At 60.4% G+C, this 24,250-nt stretch overlaps 5 protein-coding genes across 8 annotated transcripts; 1 reads left to right on the forward strand and 4 right to left on the reverse strand.

Moving 5' to 3' along the window:
• Positions 1–42: 42 nt before the first annotated feature.
• VPS33B (VPS33B late endosome and lysosome associated) lies at positions 43–6,146 on the reverse strand (the record flags this gene model as incomplete). 3 transcript variants are annotated; one of them, XM_079540686.1, is made up of 23 exons in its annotated part: positions 43–122; positions 196–312; positions 418–493; positions 614–715; positions 989–1,062; positions 1,248–1,380; positions 1,551–1,597; positions 1,674–1,728; positions 1,799–1,863; positions 2,175–2,249; positions 2,455–2,545; positions 2,628–2,714; positions 3,044–3,117; positions 3,649–3,726; positions 3,813–3,909; positions 4,112–4,216; positions 4,580–4,674; positions 4,914–4,959; positions 5,163–5,230; positions 5,573–5,622; positions 5,710–5,768; positions 5,845–5,925; positions 6,051–6,146. In XM_079540686.1, 23 exons carry the CDS (start codon positions 6,144–6,146, stop codon positions 43–45), a joined length of 1,851 nt encoding a protein of 616 aa, XP_079396812.1. The 3 variants fall into 3 exon arrangements, with proteins under 3 accessions (XP_079396812.1, XP_079396811.1, XP_079396813.1); XM_079540685.1 differs by having other exon boundaries at positions 5,710–5,771; XM_079540687.1 differs by lacking the exon at positions 5,845–5,925 and having other exon boundaries at positions 5,710–5,771.
• Positions 6,147–6,309: 163 nt separating this feature from the next.
• Positions 6,310–7,192, reverse strand: HDDC3 (HD domain containing 3; the record flags this gene model as incomplete). Its single annotated transcript, XM_079540924.1, has 4 exons — positions 6,310–6,458; positions 6,536–6,776; positions 6,872–6,927; positions 7,081–7,192. 4 exons carry the CDS (start codon positions 7,190–7,192, stop codon positions 6,310–6,312), a joined length of 558 nt encoding a protein of 185 aa, XP_079397050.1.
• A 439-nt stretch (positions 7,193–7,631) lies between these two features.
• TTLL13 (tubulin tyrosine ligase like 13) lies at positions 7,632–19,306 on the reverse strand (the record flags this gene model as incomplete). The annotated part of the gene is made up of 15 exons (XM_079540660.1): positions 7,632–7,708; positions 8,174–8,368; positions 8,561–8,921; positions 10,429–10,626; positions 10,938–11,121; positions 11,553–11,741; positions 12,678–12,862; positions 13,473–13,698; positions 13,841–13,926; positions 14,981–15,124; positions 15,371–15,527; positions 16,459–16,589; positions 17,119–17,237; positions 18,675–18,715; positions 19,149–19,306. 15 exons carry the CDS (start codon positions 19,304–19,306, stop codon positions 7,632–7,634), a joined length of 2,451 nt encoding a protein of 816 aa, XP_079396786.1.
• A 150-nt stretch (positions 19,307–19,456) lies between these two features.
• GDPGP1 (GDP-D-glucose phosphorylase 1) lies at positions 19,457–20,554 on the reverse strand (the record flags this gene model as incomplete). Its single annotated transcript, XM_079540875.1, has 1 exon — positions 19,457–20,554. The coding sequence occupies one exon, from the start codon at positions 20,552–20,554 to the stop codon at positions 19,457–19,459; it is 1,098 nt and encodes a 365-aa protein (XP_079397001.1).
• Positions 20,555–20,843: 289 nt separating this feature from the next.
• Positions 20,844–23,150, forward strand: CIB1 (calcium and integrin binding 1; the record flags this gene model as incomplete). Of its 2 annotated transcripts, none has more annotated exons than XM_079540872.1 (7): positions 20,844–20,894; positions 21,097–21,131; positions 21,489–21,591; positions 21,833–21,986; positions 22,210–22,328; positions 22,406–22,494; positions 23,078–23,150. In XM_079540872.1, the coding sequence occupies 7 exons, from the start codon at positions 20,844–20,846 to the stop codon at positions 23,148–23,150; spliced, it is 624 nt and encodes a 207-aa protein (XP_079396998.1). The 2 variants fall into 2 exon arrangements, with proteins under 2 accessions (XP_079396998.1, XP_079396999.1); XM_079540873.1 differs by lacking the exon at positions 23,078–23,150 and adding an exon at positions 22,726–22,747.
• Between the last annotated feature and the right edge of the window lie 1,100 nt (positions 23,151–24,250).

The raw sequence follows: 24,250 nt of genomic DNA on the forward strand, positions 1-24,250 counted from the left end.
ACGGGGCGCCCCGCAGCCGCCAGCGCCGCCCCCCGCCCGGCCTCACGCCTTGGCCTCGGCCATGGCCTCCATCATGCGGGCGCTGCTGGTAATGGCGGTGGTCAGGAAGATGAACCTGCAGCCTGGGGACGGCACAGCGCCTCGTGCTCGGCGCCCTCGGGGCCGCGCCGCCCCCCCCGTAGTGCCCCGTCCTACCTCGCTCCTTGCCCAGGAAGCGGAGAGCGGCGATCTCGGAGAAGGTGCAGCCCCCCAGGAAGAGCGCCAGCACGACGCGCTGCGCGTCCCCGCCCGCGCCCTCCTCCAGCGCACTGTCTGCGGGGCACGGGCTGGCACGCACCGACCCCCGGCACCGACCCCCGGCACCGACCCCCGGCACCGACCCCCGGCACCGACCCCCGGCACCGACCCCCGGCCTACCGGCCATCGCGAACTCGTTGCCGTTCAGCAGCCGCACCGCCTCCTCCAAGCCCTGCCAGCCCCGGCGCTCCAGCACCTGCAGGACAGCGCAGGCTCGGGGCCGGGCCGCGCACAGAAGGCAGCGGCGCAGCCCCCGCAGGGGCGCGGGGCAGACGAGGCGGTGCTCTGCTCGGGGAGAGCACGAGGGGGGGCTCACCTGCTCGATGATCTTGCAGCTCAGGGGTGTGTAGGCCCCGCTGAAAACGTACGCCATGTCCGGAGGCATTTTCAGGTTGTACTCACCGTCCACCCGCGGGATCTGCAGGGAGGCACCACTTGATGTTGACAAAGGCGCAGCTGGGCTGGGCTCTGCTGAGTCTGACTGAGTCCCAGGCAGGGCCAGCGGCAGGGACTGCCCTTGCAGCGGGGTCAGAGCAGCTGTGGCTGGCAAAGCAGGCTGGGGCACCCAGCAGCAGCCCAGCTCCTGTGCAGCGCGTGTGCCTGGCCGGCAGCTGAGGGCGTAGAGCCCTGGGGGTCGGGCACAGGCTGGGCACAACTCTTCTGCCAGCGCAGCAGCCCCCAGAGGACGTACCAAGCTCAACTTCTTGCTTATGGCTCGAAAGTTGCTCTTCTTGGCCAAGGAATTAAATGCATCTGTGATTTTTCCTGGAAAACAAGATAATAAATGACAGTCTTTGGATGCATCACAGCGGCTGCACACCATAAGCCAGGCTGAGGCACTGCCGGAAGATGGAGCAGCAGTACGAGCTGTGGGGCCACACCACGTCCTCTTAGCACAGCAGCGCCCTGCTGTCCTGCTGTCCTGCCCTGGGCTTCCTGCAGCCTCTCACCTGCCGCTCGGTCCGTCACCAGCTTGCTGACTCTGCTCTCCACTGCTGTCAGGGTCTCTCCAGCTGTCTGCTCAGTCAGCAATCCGATGCGCTTGAGGTTGTGGAAGGTCAGCAAGTGCTCAGGCCCGTAGCTCTGAGGAAGGGAGTGGGCAGATCAGCACAAAGTCACGCGAGACAGCAGTGTGACACTGCCTCAGGGACACGCAGGAGCCCAGCGGGCTGCTTCAGGTAACTCAGTAGGGCGGGGGCAGGCAGAGAGCTCAGCCCCTGCTCTGACAGCCCCGGTGCCCCAGGTTCTCTCACCTGCAGGTACTGGGTCTTCAGGGAACGGTAGTCTTTGGGGATGAGACCTGTGGGGATGCCGTGGTGAACTGAGTGCACGGCCCCCCGTGCTGACATCCGCCGAGCTCCTAGACTCCCCCTCACCATTCTCCGTGATGGACAGCAGGCACATCAGGCGCAAGCTCTCAATAGGGGACACCTGCATTGCAGTGGTGCTGTGAGCAGGCTGCCAGCCCACGCACGGCCCCGCAGTGCGGTGCAGCTCCTACCTGCCGGTCAATGTGCTCCTCGATGAAGCTGGTGCTCTCCCGGATGTCAAAACCCTCCAGTAGAGCTGTGGCGGGGGGGGAGAGGCAGTCACTTCTCCCGTCCCTGGGGCTCCCACCAGCCAGCTGAGGTAGAATCTGGTCTCAGCCTCCCCACTGAGCCTCGGGGAGAGGGGAAGGCTTGCAATGCTGGGCTGCCTGCCTTACCACGTGTCAGCCCTGTGGGGACCTCACAACCCACCCCAGCATGAAAGGTCTGGAGGGAGCTCCCAGCTTGTGAGGCAGCCCAGACCTGGGGCAATGAGGCTGGCATCAGAGCAAAGGTGGAAGAGCCAGACCTAGGGTGGGGACAACAACAGGCACAGGGAACGGCCCTCACCGTGTTCAACCTTGATCATCTCCTGGAAGTCCTGCTTGGTTTTCTTTTTCATGATGGACTCACAGGCACCTATATCTGTACAGCCAAGAGTTTTCCACTGTGGAGCTGTAACAGGCTCCGCACGCAGTCCCACTGCAGGCACGCGCATGCAACAACACCCTCTGTTGCCCTGACCGCACTCCTAGGGACCACCAGGCCCTGCAACCCCCCTGCTTCCCTAGGGCTCAGGCACCCACTGCAGCAGCTGGGGCCTCCCGCTCCTTGCCGTCCCAGCACCTACGCAGACTCAACAGGCGATGCTCTTGTTTCAGTCCCTTCAGTTCCTGGGAGACAAAGTTCTTCATCTGCTTGATGTCCATGCCCTGGCGGCGCTGTGGGAGTGAGAGCATCCAAGGAGTGACCCAGCTGTGGAGGGATGATGCTGGGGAGCCCTGAGCACAAGGCTGTACGCACATCATACTGCGCCTGCAGGTTGCGTGACTTCTGGCTCAGGAAGCCAAACACACTGGAGAAGTGTTCGTTCCGAATCTGGCTGAAGATCTGCAGAAAGCACCGCAGCACCTGAGCTAATTGTTCCCCAAAGCTCAGGCCAGGTCAGCACAGCCCAACCAGGGGCCAGGCTTGCCCTGACCGAGAGTGAGAAGAGGCTGCACTCCACCAGTGTGGTTGCTGCCCCCTGGGCACGACTCAGCTCTGCCTGCAGGGGTGGTGCTGACAACAGAGGTCAGCTGTGCCCACACTTTGCTTCTACATCTCCACACGCAGCCCATGACAACCCAAGCCTCCAGACCCAGCAGTGCCCGGTCAATCTCTGCTCAGCCTCCCCCCAGAGCACCAGAAAGGCCTGCTGCCACATAAGCAGGACTCACTTTGTCCTGGGCATTGAGCAGCACCTTAATGCTCTTGTCAGAAGAGGTGACTTCTGGCCCAAAATCCACACTCCCTACGGAGAAAGATGAAGAGTTGCAGAATCATAGCACGAATCACAGAACAACGGAATAGTTTGAGTTGGAAAGACCTTAAAGGCCTCGTTACAAACCCCCTGCCTAGCAGACCAGCCCCATCCAGACTTCTAAGCACTTCCAAGGAGGGGGCATCCACAGCCTTTCTAGGCAGCCTGTGCCAGGGCCTCACTGCCCTCACAGACAAGAATTTCTTCCCAACGTCTAATCCAAATCTACTCTCAAGTTTAAAGCTCCTACCCTGTGTTCCATCACTACTTTTAAAAAGCCCTTTTAAAAGATCTCTCTCTTTCTTACAAGCCCCTTTCACACAGTGCAACGCTGCAATAAGGTGCCCCCCAAACTGCTTTGCCCCAGCACCAGTGACGTCCCTGCAGAGATAGGTAACACTTGCCCTGATGTTTCTGCAGGCAGGTCTGCCCTCGTGCGTGCTCTTTAGCGCCATCCCACGCCAGGACCGAGCACAAACCTCAGGAGAGCCTCCCGTCACCCCATCACTGACCCCCACTTACCACACTTGATACGGAAGGTGTCGTCCACCAGCCCCTCGTACACCACCTGCGAGCACAGCGCTGTGACGTAGTCTGTGTCTGCAATGAGCACTCGTTTGCTGCCTGTTTTCCCCCTGCCAGGCCCAGTCCTGCTGCCTCTCACTCCCACTGGTGCCAGCCCTCACCTCTGTCCATAAGGAAGATGTTCCCAATCTCTGGCTTTCTGCCCTGCCCCTCACTCTCGCTCTCCTCCTCCAGGTCTCGCCACAGCTCATAGCTCATCTGCAGGGGGAAAATTGTGCCAATGCCTGTGACCAAGAGCTGCAGTACACGGCAGGGACCCGGTGCCAGCACAGCCCCCGGCCATGTGGGGGTGCTGCTGCAGCTTCCCCTGCGCAGCCTCAGCTCAGGCACAGGAAACAGGGCACTCCCACCAGCCTTCACTCCAGAGGTGAGAGCACACCACAAGCCCTGCCATACCTACCTTGGCACACCTCCCAATCCCATAGGCCCTGCTGAATGGCCCATACAGGGAGTTCAGCAGCTGCAGGGCTCGAGCAACGGAGTTGATCCAGCGGTGATCTCCCTCCTGCAAGGAGCACAGCAGCATTAGGATCTGTGCATTCTGTGCAGGCTGGACTGGAAATAACTGCTTGCATTGGGGGCCTCAATCAGACACAACGTGGGGCTGAGGGTCCGTGGGCTCCCACTGCACACACATAGGAACAAGCTTGGTGCCCAGTGCTGCTCAGGAGGAGCCACCACAGCACGTCCAGGTGGCTGCCCCAGGCAAAACCTTCCCCAAGACAGCAGCAGCAGCCTGCAGTGAGGGCTGGGAGGACTGAGCAGGACATTAGCTTCCTGAACAAAGCCCTCCTAGCCTGAGCCCAGGGACAAGTGACAGAAGGGCTGCCATCCCACAGGCAGCACCCAGCAGACCATCCCTACTGACCAAGAAATAGTCCCGGAAGAACTCAGGCAGCTCCATACTGATGATATCTTCATCCAGGGGAAGCAGGTAGAAGGACCACTCATCACAGGTGACATCTGAGCGCGGGACAGGAAAAGGCAACAGTCATCCACCCCCAGCAAAAACAGCCCCAGGAATCCCAGCAACTCCTCACACAGAGGAGCAAAGCAGAGATGGGTCCTCTTCGAGGGGACTCATCCTTTCCTCTACCCAGGCAGGGGCAGAACCACTGTTCCTCCCAGGAGATCCTGGTACTGGGGTTCAGAGGTGATCAGAGTGCTGTGAGCGAAGTGTCACACACCACAGACCTACTCACCACCAAAGACTCCCTCTTCCTCTAACACCATCTCACAAGCATAGAACTGCAAAATAAAAGATCCTCAGTCACGCTCCACCACAGGCAGGGAAGGAGCTCCCTGCAGTAACAGGACTTGTCTTCTTCCCAGACACCGTAACGCTTGACTTTAGTGGTGACATCTGGTTAAGAAACAACTTCCAATTTTGACAGGAGGGGCAGGAAGCGTGAGGGTCAGACCAGGTCACAAGGGGTAGAAGCAGCACTGACCTTCTGGGGGCTGAAGATGATCTTGTATTTCCGGCTCCTCCCTGACATCTTGTCAGCATTGACAATGTCTGCAAAGAACATGTGCGCAGACCTCATAGACACTGCTTGCCACCCTGAACTGCCACAACTTGTCCCACAGGATGAGGTGTGGGGCACTGCTCCTCACAGCACCCAGGGCAGAAAGAAGAACCTGGGAACAGGGCCATTTTCCAGCCCAGGAATAGTGGCCTGCAGGGGCCGGAAGGTACTGGCAGTGCAGAGCTGCAGTCAGTGCAGCATGAGATGACCCACACGCCACATCCTGACCTTCCCAGAGCGCCTGCAGAGCGCAGAGCTGAGGGATCACGAACCAACGACAGGGGACGGTGAACCAACGACAGGCCACAGGCAGCTGCCCGCCGGGCGCTCACCTGCAATGTACCGCATCGTCCTGACCCGCGGCCGCACGAGGAAGCAGAGCCTGGGAACAGGGCGACAGGGTGTGAGAGCTGCCACCTGAGCCCCGCGGCGCAGGGAGGTGCGTCCCGAGCAGAAGGGCAGCACTCACTGATCGCTGGTGCTGGGGGCCGGCCGGTTCTCCACCCTGTACAGCTTGTCCACCTCGTGCTGCTGCGGGGCGAGGCGTGGAGCCGTCAGCGGGCGGTGCCGGCACCCCCGGTCCCGACCCCCGGCCCCGCGATACCTTCAGGACGGAGACGTTGGCGATGCGGTCCAGGGGGCTCATCAGGTCGGGCTCGATGAACAGGTCCTTCCTGCCTGGCAGCTGCGGGCGGTCGGGCGGCGTGGGGCGGCGCCGGGAAACCCCGCACCCCGGGCCCCATCCCCGCGCCGAACCCCGGGGCCGCTCCCCTCTCCCGGCCCTCTCCAGCGCCCCCCGCCCGCCCGCACCTGCTCCAGCAAGTAGATGAGCTGGTCCCGCGCCAGCCTCTTCAGGATACCGAAGTCGGGCGGCTCGGGCGCGTCACGCCGGGCGGTGGAGGCCATAGCGGAGCCGCCGCGGGGCCCGGAACGCCGCCGCGAGCCCGCAGTTCCGCCGGAACCCACGCACCCCGGGACCTCGCGCGCCGGAAGCACCGGGAGTCACGTGACACCGCGCCGGAAGCGCCAAGGCAATCAGGTAGGAGACGCGAGGTGGCACCCGCCGCATTTATTGCCCCGTTCCCGGCCCCGGCGCCACGCCGCGCTCCTCCAGCAGCCGCTGCAGCGCCGCCTCCAGCGGCGGGCTCGTCCCGCGCAGGCCGGCCACCACTTCCGCCGCCCACCGGAAGTACTCCTGCACGCGCTCCTGCGACCATCCTGCGGGGACACGCGCGGCGCGTCACTTCCGGCGCCGGGCTCGCGGGGGGCGGGGCCAGGCCGGGCGCCGGGCGCACCTTTGGGCGCGCAGCGCTGCAGGTCCCGCAGGTTGTGCAGTTTGTCCGCCAGTTTCACCAGCTTGGCCCGGGCGCTGCTGCCCGCCGCCCGCTCCACCTGCAGCCGCTTCCGCTCCGCCTTCGGCAGCGTTTTGTCGTCCGTCAGCTCCTCCACCACGCGCCGCACCTCGGGCCCGAAGCGCTCCTCGATCTCGGGCAGCGTCGTGTCCGTGTCCTCCACCGTGTCGTGCAGCAGCGCGGCCTGCGGGGGCCGGGGGGAGTTTGGGAGTGGGGGGGGGGACGGTCAGGGCCGGCCGGGCGGCGGCGTCCCCACCGCGGCCCCGGGCGGAGCGGTACCTGCAGCACCACAACGTCCGTGACCCCCGCCTCGTGTGACAGGATCCGCGCCACGCCTGGAACGGGAGACACCGGGAGGGGTGGGGAGGGAGGGGGTCGAGGCCCCGCGCCGCGCGCTCCACCGTAGGGGGGCTGACCGGACGGGAGCGGCACCGGGGGCTCGCTGCAGGGATCGCGAGAAGGGCAACGGGACGGGAGCGGCCGCGCACCGATGGGGTGGTTGATGTAGGGGGTGCCCTCGGGGTCCTTCCGCCGCTGCTCCCTGTGTTTCCAGGCCGCGAAGTCCGCCGCCTCCAGCAACCGCGCCGCATCCGAACCCATGGCCGTTGTGCGGGCTGCGCCGGCGCGCCGGAAAATATGCAAACGCCAGGAGCGGGCGGAGCCGAGCCCAGTTCAACAGTTTATTGCGACCCGTCCAGCCCTCGCGGCAGGCGGTACAGCAGCGAGCCGTCCGGGGCGCGCACCTCCGTGCCGGCGGGTGGAGCGGGGCCCGGGTCCAGGCGCTGCGGGGCGGCGCGCAGCGCTCGCGCGTCCTGGCGCAGGCGGCGGTGCGGCGGGAGGCGGCTCCGGCTCCGCAGCACCCGGCGCACCACGTCGGGGCTGACGCCGAAGCCTTCGGCCAGGCGCTCCAGCGGCCACTCTTCGGGCAGTTCCTGCCGCAGGAACCTGCGGGTGCAGCGCGGTCACCGCCTACCGCTCCGTCCCGCCTCGCCCCGCCCGGACCCGGCCGCTCACCGCATCTGCTCCATCGCCTCCCAGGTCAGCGTCCGCTCGGGGGCGCCGCGCTCCGCGCCCAGCTCCCGCCGCAGCCGCGCCGCTGCCCGCCGCCTCCGTGCTCTGCGGGGAGAGAAACGTGTGAGCGCCACGGTCCTCCCGGCCGCGGACTCGGCCCCGCAGTCCCGTACCTCTCGGCCTCATCCGGCACCGCGTTCGGCGGCTCCGGCTCCCCGTGCCACGTTGCTGCCGCCCGCCGCGGGGATGCGGCCAGCAGCGCACCGACCCGCAGCCCGCGCCGCACCAACGCCGCCATGACCCGAGGGGGGGCGGGGCGGGGGCGGCCCGAGGGCGGGGGAAGCGCGGGAGGCACGGCGGGGTCTGGGCACGGCGCGCCGCTCCCCGGCACCTGGGGCTGCGGGCTCCCGCGCCGCCGCTAGCCGGCGGTTCGGAGTCCTGACGGACAACTGGGCCTCGACGTCCCGCAGGACCCCACGACCAGAGCGAGGGCGCTCGGATGGAACCCCCGGCAGCCACGGTGCAGGGAGCGGCGCCCGGGGGGGGGCTGGAGCCGCCGCTGCCCCTTACCTGTGCTGCTCACGTCGCGGAAATTCATGGCGCTGGCGCAGCGCGTGTGCAGCACGAGAGCGGCAGAGGCTACGAGGAGCCGCCGTGCTGCCGCACCGCTGAAGCCGCCATCACCCGTGGCCTTGCCTGCACGGGCCGGGCATCCCAACGAACAGCGGTGAGCGCTGCTTGCGCAGAGCGGCCGCCCGACGTCACCTGCAGGAGCACAGACAGCGTGTGGGCAGCCGCACAGCTGCAGCCTGCTGTTCTTTGTGGCCGCCGCACAGCCCCCCAACCGCGGAACAGCTCCACCCAACCCTCCTGCTTCTCCATCAGAACTTCCATGTCTGCACGGCTCTGCACGCAAAGCACACAAAGGCAGAACCAAAGTGAGATAATCGCACTCACATCCTTCCGCCTTGTTTCTGGCTGCAGAGAGCTGCCAGGCGCTCATCGGCCTTCCCCTGGTTTTAGTGCAGGGCTGGGTAGCTGCTGCTGGCTCTGCAGCCCGGCTCCACGAGTTGCCCCTGTCCTGGGGCTGGGCGCTGCACTGCACCGTGTGCTGCTCTCGGAAGGGGATGCTCTGCCCTCGAACCAACAGCGTGCCCGGGGCAGGGTGCTGGCCAGCCAGCAGCTGTGCCCTGGTGCTGTGCTTATGAGCACACGGCTGTCCTGAAGGCCACACGGTGCCTCTTGGGAACGAGAGGGGGATGATGGTCATCAAGGGGGCAGGCTGCTGTGCCTGCGGTGCGTCCCAAAGAAACTGCGTCTGGAAGGAGAGAAAGCGGTTGTAGCTTAGCTCTGGAGACCCTTGATGAGAGACAGGAAGGAAACGTCTTCCGCGCCGGTGCTCACTACACATCTCCCCACGTTTGCTCTCCTGCACACACCTCAGCCTTAGATTCAAATCATCCAGGTGGACGGCGTCTGGTCTGCCTGCAGCAGAGCTCAGAGGCTCCCATGCACTGCCCGTAGCATCGCCCTGAGCTGCAGCAGGGTTTGTGGAAAGAAACGCCACGGCCTTGTGGGGAGGCTTCAGTGATGAAGGATCTGACCCAGCCCTGTACAGTCCTTTGCTTCTGAAAAGATCTGCCCAGAGCTAGGGTGGAACTCGTGGTTTCAAGTTCTGCTTTGCTTTGTCTGGGAGCAGAAAAGGCAGCTACCATCAGTTCTTACAGATCAGATCGCACCTTACACTTGTTTTGTTAAATTAAAGGGACGTTTCCAATTTGCTGTAAGGCACAGAATACTCCCACAGCCCACATAATTCCTGCAATTCTGGTATCTGGAGTTTGTCAGCATCCTTGCAAGGTGTGCTGTCCTTCCAAGCAGGAGTGGAAGGCCTTTATGGAAGCAGGTGGTGCCACAGGAGAGGACCTTGCAAGGCTTTTCACAACTGCCAGTCAACAATTAGCACTTTCTCCACATATCAGATATCAGCCATCAGTTCTGCTGCAGCCCTTACAGCCCACTGGAGTCCAGTGATGACAGACTGCTGCCTTTCTCCTCATCTGATTTCAGAACACTGGCACCTGTGGCCAGGTTTGGGAACTGTAGGCAAGCAAATCTAGCTCCAAATTTTCCCTGGGCGTAATCCCTGCACGGCCCAGGTTTCTTCAGCTGCGCACCTTGAAATAATCCAGGACGTGACAGTGGCAAAGCCAAGGGCTTAGACTACAGCAAGCTCTTGCAGAGCAAACATGACTGTCAAGGGGAAGCCCCACAGCAAGGACTGAGCTCTGATGTGTTTCCAGCACATGTGCTGTCAGGAGATGTGCAGGGGGCTCTTCACCTTCCATGGGTGGGGGCTGTGTAACACAGAGGCTGGGGGGTTTAGGAAGAGGCACTGCTTGCAGTGCAGAATTCACCGAGATGTTTTTAGGTATTTCTACACTTCCACTCAGACCCTGTTTGCTGCTTGTGCTTCTTTGCCATGCTCTTAGCACTCATAGCTCAGAGAACTCCTGCTCGGGAATTAATCTCACTTAGACAGGAGAACCTTACGGCCCTGAAGAAGCAGACCACGCCGTGCTGCACGTGGGGACAGCGAAAGGCAGTGTTATCAGACTGTCTTTTGGAATGAGAATGAGGGACCTTCTGAGGAAAGGTGCCCAGGGGCTCTGTGTGAGTGCCTGGCGTGCCCCCAGCCCTTGTAGGAGAAAAAGACCCGAGGACCCGGGCGGCACGTTGGACCTCGTTTAAATGGGCCGCATCCTGCCACAAGCGGCGGCGTCCTGTGGTGGCCTCGTAGAACCATCGGGGCAAGCTTCAGTTACCTGGATCTCAGAGGTAACAGCGCAGGGCCTGTGGCTGTCAGATGATCTCTCAGTTGTGGGAAGCAGCTGGGAGAGCTGATCCATGATACCCAGGCCTTGGATAAGGTTCTTACGCCTTGCAAGAGCATTCACTCTTTTCTTCTCTTCATTTTCCAGAATATCCTGAGGCTGCATGGAGTCATACTGCACGTGCTCTGTCTTAGGAAAGAAACACCCGACTTACAGAAAAGTTGAAGCTACAGAAATGGGCGAGAGATACAAAACTGCAAACTGCTCTGAGCCCTACAGGGAATTACAGACCTCAGGGTGGAGTAGGATGAAAATGCCTATGACTGCACAGCAGCAAAGGGCAGCACTGCTTCCAGGTGCCTCCTGGCACAAGCTGTCAGCCCCACAGGACTTCACGGAGGGGCCTCATCTCCTTAGGAGATACCCATGGCCCAGTGCTGCTCCTAGAGCCACAGACTGCCTTTATACACCATGGATGAGCACAGACGAAAACAAGGTACCTTTTTATCCCACATCTTTGTGCTTCTGTAGGTGAAGTGGGTTGCAGAAGCTGAGGTTTTGTTGTGGATCATGGATTTGTCTGCAGGCGACTCTCCCTGCAGCCCTTCCTTCCTCTCTTTTTTCTTCTTGCTGTTAACAGCTTCTAACTTTTCTTTCTTCATGCGAATTTCTTCCAGTTGTTGCCTGCCACAGAAGAGCTGTTTTGGTCACTGGTTCCATAAGAGGCATAATAGCAAAACTGCAAAGACTTCAGTCTGAGGACATTTTACTGCAGTCAAGTACTGTAGTGAATAACCATAAAGAAAGCACGCCAAGAAATGAGGGAGGAGTGCTTTTAAGAGAGCCTCTCACTGCTGTAAGAAATGCCCATGAATTAGTCTGTGCCTGCCAGAAGGGGGAGAACAGTGGAGGATGTTTCAACATGTGCCTCCGGATTCCAAAAGCCAGTGGAATACTGCATTTGCTCTCAAAGTTACTGCTACAGGAGTTGCTTTGCCATGGCAACAAGGTACAGCAGACTGCCCCGTATCCAGCTCTCCACAACCTCCTTGCTTCCCTTAAACAACACACTCACTCCCAGCAAAGGGTCACAAGGAAGCAGTGTGTGAACGTACCTGGTACACTCCTCTCGTGCTCTGGATGATGCAGTCTCCTTGAAGAGGGAGCTGCTCTGCTTGAAAAACGGCTCATACTTGTCAGTGCCACACGCTGGGTAAATGCGCCGGTAGCTGCCCAGGTGGGAGTTCTCATAGTCCTCTGCCTCAGAGAGCCAGGCTGCCTGGCTGCTCTCTGCCTCCTCATGTCTGCAAACCAGGAGACAGCGCAGGCAGGCGGGGAGCTGCGATGGGAGGCTCCAGGTATTTTACAATGGACATAGCTCAATTTTTGCTCCTGCCTTTCCCTATCTGAGAGCCCGTTTCACACATGTTCGCTGCTGGGAACCAACAATTCCCACTTGTTCATTCTCTGCATGGCGAATGCTGCTGGAGCATTTCCAGATGCCTCCCCTGCTGCTGGGATCACACCCTGCCCCTCAGCCTTTTCACCCAACTAAGCTGATTGCCAGAGTTCAATTACAGTGTTTGTGTTCAAGGAGCGTTTGCCACTCTGCACTCAGCTGGGAGCTTTCAGCCAGCAGGGAGCTGGGAGCAGTGGAGGCTGCAGGGACATGAAATGTACGGAGTAACGAGCTCAGCTTCCCCAGCCTGCAGTTTTCTCAGGTTTCCTAATTGAAATGGGAGCTGGAGGCAGTTCCTGCCTTGCCCTGCGCAGCAGGAAAAGCCCGGGCAGCAGCCTCATCTAAAATGGCCTCGAGAGGCCGTGCAGATTAATAAATCATGAAAGGGCATGCAGACAAAGAAGGGTGGGAAAATGCTCAACCCTGGGAAAGGAATCCTGCTTTGGAGAAGAGCCCTGTGCCCCGCGGTGCTCCTGGTCCCTGAAGCAGTGCTATGGCCCGTCCTGTGAGAGTCACTGCGAGACCAGGAACGTACTGCTGCAGCCTGACAGCGCTGAAGGACACGAGGACATGCAGCTCTAAGGGGAAGCCCAGGGATCACAGCACAGGGAGTCCCAGATCTCTTCTGAGATCAGTTCTGGACAGGCTCTCCCTATCCAGAGTGCAGATGGCTTGGGTGGGCTCTGTCAGGGGCTGCACAGAGCCACGGCTTCAGGTAGCACAAGTGTCAGAGCCTGTCTTCTCCTCACAGGGACCTGCAGTGCCATTGGGAAGGCAGTACCTGGACACACGAGGAGACCGATGAGCCTGCAGGAGTCGTTCCTTTGCCTGCTGCTTGTCTTCCTCCGTCGCTTTCCTTTTGCTACAGGCGTGCACATTTATCAAGTTGATGGTGTCAAAGAGAAGAGCATCCTTCACCTCATGGTCCAGGTGAGAGTCTGTGGTGAAGCTGGGAGAGTGGTTCACCTGCCAAAACAAACAGCTCATCTAGCCTGGCAACTCCCAGCGCTCAGACTGCTGCCTGCAGCAAGCTTGCCGGCCCCAGCCTGCCCCTCTGCATGTTTTCCATTGATCAAAGAATATCCAATGTTGGAAGGGACCACAGAGATCGAGTCCAACTGATGTTCTCCCCCATAACAGTGGCTGAAAGCAGGAGGGCGTGCACGCCATCTGGTTCTGGCCTTCTGTCCCTCCTGCCTTATGATGCTCATCCACACTGCAGGCTGCTCAGCTCTGTGCCCCCACAGGACTGCAAGAGCAGAGCAGCTGCCGTAAATTCAGGATGCTGTTACAGATCGAGGAGCGCCGAGGTTCAGGAAACTCCCTGCTGTTAGACAGGGTGTGTAGGGAACAGGCTCTTAGATCAGGTGGATTAAGGTTGCTTGGCCTGCAGAAGGTTGTTTGGCCACTCGTATTCATAACCCGTTTAATTCTGAGAGTGAGGTGGCCTGGTTTAATCAAATAAGTTCTGTTCAGCCCACCAGCCCTTGTTCTTGAGCTTCCTGCACACAAGCAAGCTTTCAACTATCTGCTACTTTCAGAGCTGCTCCAACACAGCAGGAGATTTCTTCCTCACCTCTAGTAGCCAAGGTTTCAGATTTCTGTCTAGCAAAATGTCAAAACCCAGTATCTCAAAACAGGCACAGCTGGTAGTGTGGTTAGGAAAGCAGCTTTGGTAATTGTGCTTCACCACAGGGTGAGCTGAAATAAGAGTCTTTATAATTATATCTTCAATATCTTCCCAGAGTTTTGTTGTGTTGTAGCTGTTATCCATCATCCAGGCATTCAGGGTGGAGAGTTTCCTGTGTGGAAGACAGGAGATGATAAGAGCTCACCTGGGACGTCACACTTCACCCCAAAAATGGTGGAAGTAAACAGCTATCCGCAGTGCAGCTTTCCTGCAGGATGTCACGGAGGCGCTGTGGTACCCGGACAAGACTGTACCTCTTACTGCCCATCGTGTCATCCTGGACAAAGTTTGCATTACGTTTGTTGATAGCATAATTGGTCAAATGCATGCAGATGTCACCCTGAGAGAGGAACCACAAGAGACCTTCATTTACACTTCATTGCAGAGCATCAATGGAAACAACAATTCCGTTAGTACTGATCTAGCCACCAGCTTCACCCGCTTTTACCTCCTCTCTGTAGCAATGGTTTTCAGCTTTGATTCACCAGAAGTTAGAGCTAACTGCTCTACTTGCTTCACTGTCCCAATCTCCTGGGTAGAGCACAGGAGTCAGCTCCACAGGCACTGTTCCAGTTGTAACCTCACCACTGAACAAGGGACTCCCCAGGGCAGAAGCTGCAGCACATTTCTGCAGACTCGTCCTCTTTGCTCACGTGAAGCAGAAGGCCTCTCCAAGACATAAACGTGTTGGAGTGACAGAGGGCAGGTAATTGTGCAGCTCTGGGAGAGGTGCACCTGGCATCAGACTGACGAGAGGGCCACAATCCAACAGACTCCACGTTCTTTAGGGATGTTACACACCACAGACCCCTGCTTAGAAAGGCGCAGTGTCAAGGCCTGTACCTTTCCTCCTTTCTTTCCCATTTCCCCTCCTTGTCTCCTAGGCTGTTCCACTACCACCAGGTAAGCTCCAGGTCTCCAGGTGTGCGGACAGGGAATGGTACAGACCCAAGAGCACTCACAGAGGCAAGAAGCAGCAGCAGTGTTGCCTAGAGACACTGCGGGGTCTCCATCTGTGCAGATTTTCATTACCTAACTGGGTGACACCTCGGAGGAATCACATTTGAAATTATTGTTGGCCCAGTTTTGAGCAGAAGGCTGGACTTGAGACCTTCCTGGGTTCCTCCAAATCCAGACACCTCTAAGATTCTGTGATAATGTCATTAAAAAGCCTAGATGTGGGACCTGGGATGTACTTCAGACACCCCCAAATACCTTCTGTGTGGAGGAGGTGCAGAGGGAGGAGAAAGCAGGAAAAAAGAAAACCGAGTCCCATAAAACCTACCAGTCCCTGCCTGTTCAGGGTATGGAATGCCCCTAGGACAAATTAGGGACCAAAAGCTACAGACACTACATCAGGTTTTTGTAATCCTCCCCTTCTATTTTTTTTTTACCAGGTTTCTCCTTCTGGGATCGATGTACCTCATGGTGGCAAACCGGGCCAGACCCTCCTTGTAGACAAAAATCCTCAGTGGGTCACAAGATGTGACCAGCACATAGACACGCATGTCAAACTTAAAGCCATCAATAAGGAAAGGCTGCGAGGAAAAAGGCAGGAGCAAGCGTGAGAAAAGGGAACATTGCTGGGTGTGCTGCTGAGTCCCCAAGGCCAGCTGCTCCACCTGCACTGCCTGCACCACTTCAGCCCAGCAGCGAGGAGGAACACAAGCTGTCGCTGCGCCCCTGGCTTCAAGAGACACGGGGCAAAGGACGAGGAGCAGGCAGGGTGCGGGAGGAGCAAGGGAGCTGCAGTCCTTCCCCGTGCCTCAGGTCATCCCCGCTACCTTAGAGATATACTGCTGACAGATCATGTGCTCTCCGTGCCTGATCTCCCCTGGGTCGCGTGTTATGAAGATGCCTCGGCCTTGGCAGCCGCTGTCGGGCTTGCAGATGAACGTTCTGTTCCTCCTCCTGCGCCTGTAGGCCTGGAAGTCCCCGTAGCTGTGCAACGAAGGGCTGACTGTTACAGGCTGCAGAACACGAGCCCCTCACTTCTCTGGTAACACTCAGACATTCAAACTACTGTGCTAACAACAGACCTAAGTTCTGCAGCGGGGAAATAGTACAGCAATTGCTGGCTTACATCAGGAATACATTATTTAGTCCTTGAGCAACCTGACAAAGCTCTTCCAGTTCCAGCTTTTTCTTGCACACATCTCTACCTCTACCAGGAGTTTCATGGGAAACATTCAGCACTATTTGTACAGAAGCCAGTGAGGGTTTTGGCTCTGCTGCTGCGGAGGGATCGGGGAAAAATAAAACACTGCCTACAAAGGAGGAGGAGGTCACAAGCCCTTACATCCCCTTTTGTTCCAGCTCATCAGCAAATGGTCAGCAGGCTGCAGCCAGGATGCTGTGAGCAGGGTGCGGAGGCTCACAGGCTGCGCTCACGTATCGCATCACCTGCTTGGTCTGCAAAAGCAGCTCCATTGGGACATGATGCCTTGAAGAGTCAAGCCCACATGCCAGTTAATTATTTGCTGTTGATGGAGGAACACTGTCTCTGTACTGCAGGGAAATGAGGAGCCGTACCGACCCTTCTTGCGTGAGCGGTGGGCACTGAACCCAGCCTGCGTGGGGAGAGAGCTTCTTCTGCTCTGCATTTACCTCTGCTGTTCCCGGTGAGCTGCAGAGGGACGTTCCCCAGAAACACAGAAGTTATGCTTCTCATCCTGCCCTGTGGCTTTCAGGGCGGGTCCCTCTTCCGAGGTTCAGCTCTTTGGCCACTGAGCACAGTAAACACCGTAGGGGATGTCATTCCACAGGAAACCTCAGAGGCCATTCCCATCCAAGCCCTAGCTGTGAAGCACGGTGCTTCTCACTTCCTGATTTCATACCCCTGTTCTCTGCTGCATTCATGGGTATCACTCACTCAGCTGGCAGGGTCCACGTGCGGGGAAAAATATTGTACTCCTTGGGGAAGAGTTTGAGCATGCGGTTGAGGTTGCGAGCCAACAAATCCTTCCGGCAGATCTCAATCATGCCAGGAAAATGGTTGATTTTCTGAAAGAGGTGCAGAAGAAAAAGAGAGTTGTCAGTGATAATCCTTGAGGTCAAGGAAAGGCAGTGTATGGAGAAACAAGCACGCAGAACAGGAAGCCAGGCCAGTTGTTGCCTTGAACGCCTGCTGAAGGACAAGAGTTCGCCAACTGCCTTATCTGATTTCAGCAGCGTGATTTATCTGCTCATTCCATCTCAGCCCTGAAGCTCTGCCTTCCTACAGTACTGCAGCTTCTGAAAGGGAGCAGCTTGTCAGCAAGAGCCATTTATTTCACTCTACATTCAAGGGGCTGGCAACCTTCCAGCTCCCCACTGACTGTCAGACTGTTACTGATGGCATCGCTGCAGACACAACAGAAGCAGCGACCGATGAACCCGTGCATCTGGGACCAACACACAGAACGTGGGGCACAAGCGCTACTTTTAGACAAATCGGTTTTGTTCTGCAACACTCTGTTCCACTAACAGCTCCGTCTCGTCCTCCTGTCCTGAGCTCTTCCTGCTGGGCACCCCCTCTCCATGGGGAACTTACCTGAAACCGCTTCATTTCCATCACACGTTCCAGAGAGACAGAGCAGTCAGTCCAGTACACCGTCCACTCCTCGTTTTCTCCCGCTTCTCTCAGCCCGCAGCACAGCGCAGCACGACGCACTGTGTGGAAGGAAGCACAGACAAAGGTCCAGGGGGAGGATACGAATGCCAGGGATGGGTAAATCCCCAGAGTAAACAGGAGGGTGGGCAAAACTCTTCAAGCTGCACTGCCACCCCCAGGGATGACAAGGTCTAAGCAGGACCCTTCAGAAGACCTCAGAAACACAAACTCTATCCGCTAAATTCAACACAGCCTCTGCCTGCAGGTGCACTGGGAACCATCGGCCTGCAAGTCCACTTGCCTTGGGGTTCCAGAACATCCCCTGCATTACAGCAGGCTTGAATCCACCCTGGGTTTGATGCCACACAGCTAAATACAGGTCTTTGAAAGGTGTTGGTTTCACCTTCAAAATCAAAGGCTAATTGGTAGCAGAATGCATGAGCTTTGGAATGGAAGGCTGTTGCTGCAATGATTTAGTGTTGGTGCCAATTCTGAATTTGCCCTCTTACACAGCTGGGGAGCTGATGAACGAACCACGTGTGAAACAGAAGCAGGTTAGGAAACACAGGGGGCAGCTCTAAGTCAGAGGCCTCTGTCTTTCCACACACCACAGCCAGGTGGCCAGAACTGCCCAACAGCCCACATGCTATTGAGGCCGTTTGGGCCCTCCTCCATCACAACCCTGCCACCTTGCATTGGCTGTTGCCTTGTTGCTTATTCTGGGCTGACCAGCTCGGCCCAGCAGCACCACAGCTCTGGAGGTGGGCATGAAACTGTTCTGGTTCCTATGGAGCTCCAAAGGCCACACCATGTTCTGTCGTGGATCCTCATCCACCTCCCATCACCAAAGCTCCTGAGCATGGCCGCAGGTGAAACACGTGTCGCTCTGGGTGAAAACAGCATTCCTCACACAGCTGACAAGGCTGTGACCTTCAACAATGCAAACACAGTAGTAATGCTAGAGTAGTCATTAGCAAATTGACTAATAACATCCATCAAATCGTTCTTTTGAGAAATAGCTTGTGGCAGCAAAGAAGAGCGAGACAGGAGCCTGAAGCAGCTGCCTAGAGCACGTCATTGCAGAGGAATAGCAAAGAGATATCACAGCTACTGATCCAGCCTGCTGCACCACCTGCTTCAACTTAAACTGTTTGTAGCTTTCACTCCATTTTCCCAAGCACAGCTACCATCCTGCACTGTAACTGCCTCCAGCCAAACCCTTCTCACCAATTTTTTAGCAGGAGTGTGGCACATACAGGAACGGAGGGTGGTGAGGGCTTGCAGTGCTGCTGTGCAGCTTGGGTCTCTTTAAAGCACAAAGCTCCTCAGCCCACAGTGGAGAATATTCACAGGGATCCAAGTCGCTCACAAGCAGTAAACACATAACACAAAGGTGACTCTGCAGTGGAAATTCAATACCAGCCCACCTCGCCAGCTGAACCTGCACGGCTTGCTGCAGGCGGGCTCCATCCTTGGGGCCGCATCCTCGGACTTACCGCTCTCGTACTTGCAGCTGCTCAGGTTAATGGATGGGATGCTGGAATTGAAAGAGACGACACAAGAGCTGCTCAGTGAGGCGACCAGCCCAAGGGGAGTGGGCACAAAGGAGACAACTGTCCACCACACCCGCACACCCCACAGAGCCAACTGCCAAGTCCGGCCCGTCGCCACGGGCCGTGAGGCAGACGGTGCCAGGCCCGTGCTGTTCCTTAGGAGGACGCGCACGCCGGGGCAGTTCCCGTTCCTCCTGGGGCTCCGACCCGCCCGCAGGACCCCAGCCCGAGGGCTGCAGGCCCAGACACCGCGGGGCCGCTCCGCCTGCGGACCCCGCAACAGACACAGGAACGCGGTGTGTGCACAGAGGCTTTATGTGAGCAGCGCGGCCCGGGCAGCACGGCTCTCGCATGACGGACGGACGCACGGACGGATACAGGCCGCGGGATCGAGCCGCCTCCCCCCGCCGCACTCGCCTGCACTTCCTCCGTTTCTTTCGCGGTCTCGGGCTGGAGGCGGCAGCTCCGGGCTCGTCCCCGGGCGCAGCGGACCCGGTCGGAGCTGCCGTCCCCGAGGAGCCGCCACCGCCGCCGCTCGCCTCCATGGCGCCGCTCGAGACCGCCGCCGTTCCCATGGCGACGGGGCAGCTGTCTCCTCTCGACCATAGAGAGCCGAGCACAGCCAGCTAGAGCGGCCCCGGACCGGTCACGCGGTCGCACCCGCCGCACCTCACGATTGGCTGGCGGGGCCCCGCCGCGCCCCCCGCGGGCAGCGCCCCCGCGGCTCAGTCCTCCAGAAGCAGCGCCAGGTCAGCGGCGAGGCGGCGCATTTCCGGTTCCGGCAGCAGGGGTCGGCGGATGGCGCGCAGCACCTCGGCCTCGCTGAGTTCCTCGAAGGCGGCGGCCGTGGCCACGGGCAGGAACCCGGCCAGCTCGCACAGCGCCACGTTGAAGGCCGCGCTCTCCTCGACTTCGAAGTGCGGCCTCCTGGCCCACAGCAGCAGCCGCAGCCCCGCGCCGGGCCCGGGCCCGACCGAGCCCTCTGGCGGAGCGCCCCGCGTCACGAAGACGTTGTAGGCCAGGCCCAGGGCCAGCAGACGGGCGGCCGCCCTGCACGCGTCCCGGGCCAGCGCCTCCAGGCCGGCGCCCGCCGTGTAGAAGAGCAGCGCCGGCGCTGGGGCCTTTAGCAGGAGGCTGAGCCCCCGCGTGGGGCAGAGCGGCTCGGCCGGCGCCGTCTCCACCAGCAGCGGGTGGGCGAGGTAGAAGCCGTGCAGGTGCAGGTGGTTGACGGAAGCGGAGGCCCCCAGGCTGTTGAAGCCCACGCGGAAGCCGGGCTGGGCGCTGAGCAGCACGGCCTCCAGCCCCACGCGCAGCAGCTCGGGGGTGAGGATTTGCGGCAGGCGCAGCGTCGGCTCCGGCAGCAGCAGCACGTGGCCGCGCTCCAGGGGGCTGACGTTGATCACCACCAGCGCGTGGTCCGCAGCCGCGAGGTCGCTCTCGGCCGCAGGCCTCCGGCGCAGGCGCAGCACCACCTCGCCGGGGCGGATCTGCGTGAAGTTGAATTGCTGAGAGTCGAAAGGCTGCGTCAGGCTGCGCACTGCTTGCGGCCGCCTGCGCTCCGTGCTGCGCTGCGCGTTGAGCTGGACCAGCAGGCGCATGGCGCCGGGCAGCACGCGGGTGGGCAGCTCCGCCAGGTGGTACCGGAACAGCCCCCGCGCCATGCGCTCCTGCCAGGCCCCCAGCAGCGCCCGGTCGAAGCGGGACGGCGCGGCGCCCGGCCAGGCGACGCCCTCCAGGATGAACTCATCCTCGTGGTACGCGAAGTCCTCGGGCTGAAGGGCGTCCTGCAGCTGCTCTTGGTGCTCACCGGTCCCCGCTGCCATGCTTGGTGCCACCGGGAACCTGACGGAGGGGGAACGCGGGTACGAGTTGGCAACCCCGTCCCCAGCCCTGACCCCCGTCCCCGACGTTCGTCCCATCACCCGCCGCACCCGCTCTGGCCCGGCCCTCACGTCCCGCCGATCTCCCACCCATCACACCACGCACCTGCGCTTCCAGCGGGTGCCGCGCGGGGCCGGGGGCGGTGCTACGTGCAGCGCGTACCCAGCCCGGGGCGGGCCGTTGCTACGGGAGCGGCAGAGTGACGTGCGGGGCGGAAGCGGCACCGGCGCCATGGGGGGCTCCAGCAGCCTGCTGTCCCGGGAGGCGCTGGGGGAGTACCAGGTCTGTGGGATGGGCTGTTGGGGCGCTCGGGGGGAAAGATCACCGGGTGGGGGGGCGAAGGATGGGGAATCTGCGGTCCCGTATCTGGGGAAGCTCCCGGCTCTGTGAGAACCGGGGAACGGGGGCAGTCCGGGGCTGTGGCGGGGACCGGGACGGAGCCTCTTCCTTCGGCGCCCCCGCGCTGACCGCGCTCTCCCCGCAGGAGCTGACGTTCCTGAACAAGCAGGAGATCCTGCTGTAAGTGCCGGGGCCGGGGCTCTGCGGGAGGGGGGCTCAGCCCTGGGCATTCTCCCCGCGCCGCGGGCGCTGCTCACCCTGGGAACTGCTTTCCGTGGGGGGTGGGCGGGCAGCGCGGAGCTGGGCCGGGCCGTTTTCGTGACCCCGGGGTGCGAAGTGCGCGGGTGCGGCCTGGCCGGGCGGGGCGCGCGGCTCCGGGTCCGAGAGAGCGGCTCCGGCTGCGCGACGGGACCGCTCCTGGACGGGGCGGGCAGCGGCTCCGGCCCCGCGCGGTGCCGCCTGGGGGCCGCGCTGCTCCGCCCCGGGGCTGCCCCGCGTGCTCCCGCACAGAGCGGCCCCTGTTGTCGCTTTCTCAAGTGCCTACAAGAGGTTCAGTGAGCTGCTGCCGAAGGAGCAGAGGGAGAACGCCTGCTCTGTGCGCGTTCCCAAGAGCCAGATCCTGACGCTGCCGGAGCTGCGGGTACGGTACCTGGAGCGGGCCGGGTGGGCGGGCTCACCCGCTGAGCGCTCTCGGTGCTGGGAGCGCGCCGTGCTCGTCGTGTGGCACCGTGGATTGCTTCCTCGGCCCTGTGCAGAGCAGCCCCGCGGCCCCGCTGTGTGGTGGCACGGCTGCGCCGGGTGGGATGGGCTGAGATCAGAGCGGAGCTCTGCTCCACGTGGTTCGGTGCCAGCCCCGTCCTGAGCCTTCCCCGCCTTGGCAGGCAAACCCCTTCCAGCACCGGATCTGCCGTGTGTTCTCCACGTCAGCGGATGGGGACGACAGCCTGTCCTTTGAAGACTTCCTCGACATGCTGAGCGCCTTCAGTGATGCTGCCACCTCAGATATCAAATCCAACTACGCCTTCCGCATCTTTGGTAACCCTGGGTGTGAACGTGGTGTCCTGGGATCCCACCCACTGGCCGGGGACAGTTGGCAAGGGCTGGCAGCTCCTTTAGTGTGCCGTGGGGCAGCTTTGGGGACACCTTCTGTACTTGGAGCTGCTGTGCCCATGAGTTGTTCCAGCCCCCTCTCAGCACAGGTGCTTTGTGACTTGAGTCACAGGGACCCCACAGAAACATAACTTTCTTCTGCCCAAAGACTTTAACGATGACGGGGTCCTGGACAGAAAGGATTTGGAGGAGCTGGTGAACTGCCTGACAGGGCAAGGCGAGGAGGCACGGCTGAGTAGCACTGAGATGGAGCAGCTCATCTGTAACGTAAGGACCTGAGCTGGGCAGGGAGCGCTGCATGGTCCCGGCCCCGGAGAGCTCGGTGCTCACTGCCTGTGCTGCAGGTCCTGGAGGAGTCTGACATTGACAAGGATGGCACCATCAACCTCTCTGAGTTCCAGCATGTCATCTCCCGCTCCCCAGACTTTGTCAGGTATGTGGCTTCCAGCAGCACGAGGGGTCCCAGGAGTCAGCCCACCCTGCTGCTGTGCTGGCTTTGGGGCAGCGCTTATCAGAGCAGCAAGGCAAAGCCACCCCTTAGAAGTTCCTTTAGGAACTTCCTCCTGCATGTACTCATCTACGCAAGAGCACAGCACAGAGCTGGTTGCTCACAAACCACTTCTTCTGCAGCAAGGAGGTGCTGAACATGTTTTATCTCTTACAGCTCCTTCAAGATTGTCCTGTGAGGGCCGTGCAGCTCTCCTGCAGATCTGCTTCTCCAGCTGCTGCAGCTCTTTATCTCAGATGTTCCCTCTTCTTCTGAGGAGAGCAGCTCAGGCCCTGCTCCTCCCCAGCCTGGCAGTGCTGCACCATGCTGCAGGGCAAGACTCTGCTTCCCCAGTGCCTGGTGGGCTTGATTACAGGTGTCCAGGCGCCCCATGAGGATCCACCACAGGCAGCAGCTTGGCTGTCCCAGCAGCACATTTTTACCCCACACAAGCACAGCTCTGTGGTTGATGGGGCAGGCACAGAAGGTGCCACAGTGCATCGAGCACAGCCCCTCTCACCGCCCCCAGTACCATATGTGCCTTCTGCTGCTCTTCCATGGGGCCTTTCTGCACCCTGGGGAGCAGTCTCTCCAAGCAATAACCCAATTGCACTTTGGATGTGCCATCCCGGCAGTGCTTCCCCTTTGCTGCCCTGGGGCACAGGGGCTGCACTCCTTGCTTCTGCACCAATAAACTCAGGGTCTGTTCTCGTTTTCCAGTTCTTTCCTGTCTGCCTTAGGCTCATGCTCAGCCAGCGCTCTGCCTGGTGCATGCAGGGCCTGGCCCCTTCCTTTGTACACTGGAGAGGACAAATAAAGGGCTCTGGTTTCACCCCCAACCTGGTCCTGCTGCCAGTGGCCTTTGTCTTGCGTCAGGGGAGGGAGGAGCGGGGTGTGAGTGCTGCAGGACCACTGCCAAGATGGTGCTGGGGACGTGGCCCCCTGCCAGCCCCAGGCAGCTCCTGGGAACAGCGGTCCCAGTTCAGCAGGGGGCAGGTCCTAGTCCTGCTGGAGAACAAGCTCGGTGCAGGATCCCTCCCTCCTTGGGAGAACCAGAGGCCGTTCCCAGAGCGCTTAGCAGGCGCTGCACAAAGAGCTCTGCTCTCTAGCAGGAGGCACAAAGGGAAATCCAGGGCAAGCAAGCAGTACCTTTGCTGTGCCACGCAAGGGCCCTTTGTGTCTGTTCATCCAGCGGGCTCGGTGCTGGCTGGCTGCCATCTGGGAACAGCTCTGTTTAGGGAGCCCGCAGCATTCCCTAGCAGCACCATGCTGAGACGGCTGCAGGGCCTGGTGCTGCCGGATCCCCGGTGCTGCCGGATCCGCAGCCCCAGCTTGCTGCCTTTTCTCACGTCCTGGCTGCTTGCTCCCAGCGATGCGGGCCCTTCCAGCTCGCCGCCCCGCAGCGATGATGCTATCTGCCTGCCACAGCCTGCGGGCCGTGTCTGCTGGCACGGCACCAGCCGACGCCTCCGGTGGCTTTTTTGATGTCCCAGAACAGGCTGGGCAGGAAGTGGGGAACACTGTCCTGGCGGGAGTGAGCCAGCGCGGGTCCCAAGGAAGCCTGCCCCAGCATGCTGGCATGGTGCGGAGCTCACTGCTTCCCAGGCAGCAGGCAGATAAGAAGCACAGTGCCTCGCTCTAGAGCTGCTTCCCCACATCGTGCAAGCGGGGCCTCAAAACAGCAAAGCACTGCTGTAGCCCT

This window comes from Tetrao urogallus (assembly GCF_951394365.1).
Source record: "Tetrao urogallus genome assembly, chromosome: 11".
Taxonomy (NCBI): domain Eukaryota; kingdom Metazoa; phylum Chordata; class Aves; order Galliformes; family Phasianidae; genus Tetrao; species Tetrao urogallus.